This window comes from Oncorhynchus clarkii, chromosome 6 (genome assembly GCF_045791955.1).
Source record: "Oncorhynchus clarkii lewisi isolate Uvic-CL-2024 chromosome 6, UVic_Ocla_1.0, whole genome shotgun sequence".
In the NCBI taxonomy this organism is placed as follows: Eukaryota; Metazoa; Chordata; class Actinopteri; order Salmoniformes; family Salmonidae; genus Oncorhynchus; species Oncorhynchus clarkii.
In genome coordinates this window covers 9,690,018-9,696,181 of record NC_092152.1, presented here as the reverse complement: position 1 = coordinate 9,696,181, position 6,164 = coordinate 9,690,018, and the positions used below count along the sequence as shown (strand labels likewise).

Below are 6,164 nucleotides of genomic sequence, written 5' to 3'. Positions count from 1 at the left end.
TTCTTTTTCAAACAATTAAATAAGTATTTAACACTAACAAGACAAGTGACAAAGAGAAGTAGAAAATTTATTGCAGTATTTGTTCCACCATAAGGACTAGGATCCCATTGTTCTCTTACAACTAGGGTGACCTTATACAACAAAATCTACCTTTACAAAATATCATCCTGCAAGTAGCCCACAGATACTGCATGCGTGGCTTGAAATATAATAAATTATACCCAGAAGACTCTGCCATTTAACAGCATGGACAATTAAAAGTAAACAAAAAAAAAAATCAGATCTCAGAGAATATCTAAGCTAAAGAAAGCCACCGGGTACTAGTTTAAATTCAAAAAACACTTTAATAAGACCATCAAAAGGACTAATTTCCAACATTCACGTAAGATTTTATTCTATTTTTTTTTCTTTACAGATGTTTTATTTTTTCTGAGATATAAACATTTGTAGTTTTCTGTGTTAAACCTATAATACAGTGGGAGTAGAAATGAAACAACCTAGGTTCTGCTGCACAACAGCGAAGGAGCCTCCAACAATGTTTGAGTAACATTTCCCTCTGGTTTGGCGGTGGGTGGATGTGATCGTAGAAATAGGGGGTGTTGGTTCAATGCAGGGTTCATTAACTGGAAGTCCCCTCCTTGGCAGCGTACAGTGACCGTAAAGTCTGCGCCATTTTGTTACTCAGTTTGTGGTTACTGGTCAAGGCGATTTTTTTGTAAATGATGTCAGACTCCTTAATAGTGTCCACCCAAGGCACCGTTTTGCGTCCGTCCCGTTTCTTGGCGTCGGCCCAGGGGCCAGAGTAGGAGCCGGACATCCAGTGCACGCTGTAGCCTGTGCTGATCTTCTGGATGACCCGGGCGAGCTGCGGACGGTCCTTGTGCTTGGGGCAATGGATGGCGATGACGTCCATAGAGTCCAAGCTCTCGTTGAGGTTCCCGGGGTCCCCCGAACGTCTCGCCCGCCGAGAGGACTGAGGAGAGAAGAGAATAGGCGGTTACATTCGAGCTCTATCCTGGGTACATACAGGAGTTTATTCGGGCTGGGTTGCAGAGCTATAAAATATTCATCTAGGGATTAAAGATACCAAATTCCAAGATTAGGCTACTAAACAGTATGCTTTAGTGCATCTTGGATGCTTTACAGTGCCTTCAGAAAGCATTCACACCCCTTGACTTTTTAGACATTTATTTGTTACAAAGTGAGATTAAAATGAATTTAACCGTCTTTTGTCAACGATATAAACCAAATACCCTGTTAAAGAAGAAAAATTCTAACTTTTGTAAAACATTCATAAAAATAACACTAATATATCTTAATTAGATTCAACCCAGAGTCAATACGTGTTAGAATCACCTCTGGCAGCGATTACAGCTGTGAGTCTTTCTGGGTAAGTCTCTAAGAGCTTTCCACACCTGGATTGTGCAACATTTGCCCATTATTCTTTTCAGAATTCTTCAACCTCTGTCAAATTGGTTGTCGATCATTGTTAGACAACCATTTTCAGGTCTTGCCATAGATTTTCAAGCATATTTAAGTAAAAATTGTAACTCGGCCCCTCAGGAACATTGTATAGTGTATATTTGGCCTTGTGTTTTAGGTTATTGTCCTGCTGAAAGGTGAATTAATCTCCCAGTGTCTGGTGGAAAGTAGACAACCAGGTTTTCCTCTAGGGTTTTGCTAGTAGCTCCATTCAGTTAATTTATCCTGAAAAACTCCCCATGGCATTAACAATTACAAGCATAACCATAACATGATGCAGTCACCACCATCCTTGAAAATATGGAGAGTGGTCCTCAGTAATGTGTTGTATTGGATTTGCCCCAAACATAACTTTGTATTCAGCATATAAAGTTCATTTCTTTGCCACATTTTTTGCAGTATTACTTTAGTTCCTTGGTGCAAACAGGATGAAATGTGTCATTGTGTACAGGCTTCTATCTTTCACTCTCAATTAGGTTTGTAATTGTGGAGTAATTACAACGTTGTTGATCCACTCTCAGTCCTATCGCAGCCATTTACACTAACTGTTCTAAACTCATGGGGAAACATTTGAGCGGTTTCTTTCCTCTCCGGCAACCAAGTTTGGAAGGATTGCCTGTACCTTTGTAGTGTAATTAATAACGTCACTATGCTCAAAAGGTGTATTATTTAGACTTGCCTTAACAAAGGGGTTGAATATTTATCGACTAAAAAGACATTTCAGCTTTTCGCTTTTAATTTGTAAACATTTCTAAAAACGTATCACTTTGACATTATGGGGTTTTGTGTGAAGGCCAGTGACAAAAATAAATAAATCTCAATTTACTCCATTTTAAATTCAAGCAGTAACAACCAAATGTGGAATAAGCCAAGTGGTGTGAATCCTTTCTGAAGGTGCTGTATGTATTTAGTGGTAAAGGCTGGTAAAGGAAAAGCATGGCTGTGGGTCTCACCCCAGGGTTTCTCTCATCTTCTTCACTCTCGTCATCCTCATCATACTCTACTGGTGCAAGATGCCCGTGGCCGGCCCCTCCAAGCAGTGCGCTTATGGCTTTGTTCCGGATGTTGGCGCTGGCCTGTGCCGCCTCGCCCTCCTCGTCCTCCTCGTCTGGGTCCAGGTGTTCCATCAGGGTTTTGAACTAGTGGGACAAGAGAGGCAGAGGATTATCGGGTCATTCCATGTGCACGTTTTTTTTTTAACATCCATCCACATTTTCTTCCGATTCATAAATTCGTGCTACAAAAGTAGTTGAAGACTTGAAAATGTTGAAAAGGGACCTGAAAATGACTAGCTAGAAAGTAGAGGCAGTATAACTCTGTCCGTGTTTGGGACATGCAGGTGGTGCCAAAGCCTAACACTCACATCCAGGTACTGCTTGACTATCCTCGTCTTGATATCGTGAGTGAACACCACGTTGGCCCAGTTGTTGGACAGGAAGTCGATGGTCTGTCGGGGCTTGAAGTGGACGTTTGTCTTTCTGTTCACCGCCTTGTCGTACACTTTGGCTGACTCAGTCGGCGAGTACTTCTGGATTTTGCTGCAGACAAGGAGAAAGTGAGTGAGTAGTCCATTGTGCATTAATTATCTGAAGTCCATAGCCACATCAAACCAATCAAATGAGTGATCAAGGGGAGTTCAAAGGTGGTTTGTCATAGCCAGACAATCAATTCATTTAAGAGATTTTGCCCTCAGAGATTGAGTATTTGAACCTGGATTCAAATACTACTCAAAATGTTATGCTTTAGCCTAACAGGAGTATTTGAAAGGATTTAGAATAGTATTTGAACCCACGTCTGCCTGTAAACCTTAGTAGGGATGTCATGTGTGAGGCACCTGTAATTGGTATTATAAGTCACGTTATATACACCTGTCTGAGAAGCTGTAAAGGTTCTTGAGGTGCTGTTTGAGCACGAGGAGCAGCAGGATGCCCTGCGAGGCGTTGGCAAAGTCCAGGAGCGACGTGGCGTTCTCGGGCAGTCGCCGCATCACCCGGTCCACATCTTCCACGTCCAGGTCTTCCAGGTCTAAATCCGACTCCGAGCTGGGTTCCTCCACAGCCACCGGCCTCTTGGACTTCTTAGGCCGCCGCACCACCTCATCGTCATCATCAGGGTTTGAGTTTTCATCGCTCCTGGGGGAGTCACAGATCTCCTTGTCCTCGTCCTCCTCCCCGCCAGAGCCGTTCTTTGACTGGCTCTCCTTTCTAACTTTGGGCTCGCGGCGCCGCGGCTCCTTCAAAAGAGACTGGGGAGAGAATGAGAGCGGGGAATCTGTCAGCAAATTGTCTATTTGTGTGAATTCTAAAATGGGTACTGTGTGTATGTCTTTACAAGTATATTTGATCATGTTAAGATAGGCTGGACACATTACATTTTTAAATATTTTTTTTCTGATAACTAGTTAATTGCATCTGCCGTGGAGCCCAGTTTCATAATATTACCATATGTCCCAGCTGCCTGCCGTAGTTTAAGTAATCACGAAAAAACAGGTCTTATTTTAGGGCATTTTTCACCCTGCCAGCTCCCATTAGTTCTATTGAGCAGCGTGGCACCAACTTGCCTTCCAAACATTCTATTTCCAGCTTATTGTTCTACATCACAATGCCTGCTTTGCTATTTTTGGAAATGAGACCTGCCCACGTTGTTTGTGGTTAAAATGTAAACAAACAAAAAAACTACTCATGGAACTCTGAGATTGTCCCATTGTTTCCTATAGGGAAATATAGGCATGTTTGTATTTTGCCAAATATCTCGCAATGTGTATAGATTTTAAAAAAACAACATTTGATAGCATTTTAAATCATGAGAATCTCCTCTTTCTAATTATGTAAGGCTGGAAAGTGTATTCCGTTGTCATCAAACACTAGCCCCGAAAAACCTTTTGCCCTTGGAACGCTGAGCTCCTCCCATTGTTTTCCTATGGAGAGGCATGCTGGTATATTTCGCGAAATATCTCACAATGTGTATATTTCGATTTTTTTCAAGTCAGAAACCATTTTTAAATAATGATAATCTCCTCTTTCTAATTATGTAAGGCTGGGCAGTGTATTCCGTTGTCATCAAACACTAGACCAGAAACAATCAGAAGTTGCCATTTTTTCCCTACTTCCTCGTTATGCAGACATAAGCACACTTGACACCATCGAGGTGCGGAAGTTAACTTTCTACACAAGTTATTTTTCAGTTTTGTCCTAAGAACAGATTTTAGTGGTCAAATAAAAAGGGATACATTTTTTGGTGCCATTTAGGTGAAATGGAATTTTAAGCATCACTCCTGTCAAAAACATGCTCTGCCAACATTCCATTCCATTCATTCATTTGCTATGGGCTCGTGCTAGTGTTCCAGCTTAGCCAACGTTCCATTCCATTCATTTGCTATGGGCTCGCGCTAGTGTTCCAGCTTAGCCAATGTTCCGTTCCATTCATTTGCTATGGGCTCGCGCTAGTGTTCCAGCTTAGCCAACGTTCCGTTCCATTCATTTGCTATGGGCTCGCGCTAGTGTTCCAGCTTAGCCAACGTTCCGTTCCATTCATTTGCTATGGGCTCGCGCTAGTGTTCCAGCTTAGCCAACATTCCATTCCATTCATTTGCTATGGGCTCGCGCTAGTGTTCCAGCTTAGCCAACGTTCTTTCGACATTTTCAGCCTTGGGTGAATTTTGACTCATTCTACTGTCCAGCCTAGTTAAAAGTACAAGGATTGTGTGTGTGTGTGCGCGTGTGTGTGCTCCTGACCTCTTTGAAGGTCTGCAGCAGGTTGCTGCCGGACACAGACAGTGTGATGTCTATGTGGTGCATAATGAAGAGGGGCTCCTCCTGGCTCTGGTAGGGGAAACAGGCCAGGTTGTCGGCTATGAACAGCAGCATGTTCACTTCAGTCTTCTGTAGAGGCACAAGAGACACAAACCATCAGTCAAACGCGCACATTCATACACACGCGCATACCAACAACACACTGTCACACTCATATGCTGCCGCTACTCTTTCCTTTAATCCTACTCTTATCTATCCTGATGTCTAGTCACTTTACCCTGCCTTCATGTACATATCTACCTCAAATGCATTATTATTATTATTATCTATCCTGATGCCTAGTCACTTTACCCTGCCTTCATGTACATATCTACCTCAAATGCATTATTATTATTATTATTATTATCTATCCTGATGCCTAGTCACTTTACCCTGCCTTCATGTACATATCTACCTCAAATACATTATTATTATTATTATTATTATTATCTATCCTGATGCCTAGTCACTTTACCCTGCCTTCATGTACATATCTACCTCAAATACATTATTATTATTATTATTATCTATCCTGATGCCTAGTCACTTTACCCTGCCTTCATGTACATATCTACCTCAAATACATTATTATTATTATTATTATTATCTATCCTGATGTCTAGTCACTTTACCCTGTCTTCATGTATATATCTACCTCAAATATTATTATTATTATTATTATCTATCCTGCCTAGTGCCTTCATGTACATATCTACCTCAAATACATTATTATTATTATTATTATCTATCCTGGTGTCTAGTCACTTTACCCTGTCTTCATGTATATATCTACCTCAAATACATTATTATCTATCCTGGTGTCTAGTCACTTTACCCTGCCTTCATGTATATATCTACCGCAAATACCCTGTATATAGCTGCACATTGATC

General features: G+C 41.4%; 1 protein-coding gene across 1 annotated transcript in view; it reads right to left on the bottom strand.

Moving 5' to 3' along the window:
- Positions 1–46: 46 nt before the first annotated feature.
- The window catches only part of LOC139410598 (NIPBL cohesin loading factor a), a 42,666-nt gene continuing 36,548 nt past the window's right edge, over positions 47–6,164 (bottom strand). Inside the window, exons 44-48 of the mRNA XM_071155904.1 lie at positions 5,217–5,363; positions 3,351–3,727; positions 2,846–3,020; positions 2,436–2,621; positions 47–973 (exon numbers count right to left, since the gene is read on the bottom strand). Coding sequence (XP_071012005.1) covers positions 620–973; positions 2,436–2,621; positions 2,846–3,020; positions 3,351–3,727; positions 5,217–5,363 — 1,239 coding nt within the window. The 3' untranslated portion in view covers positions 47–619. The remainder of the gene's footprint in view (positions 974–2,435; positions 2,622–2,845; positions 3,021–3,350; positions 3,728–5,216; positions 5,364–6,164) is intronic.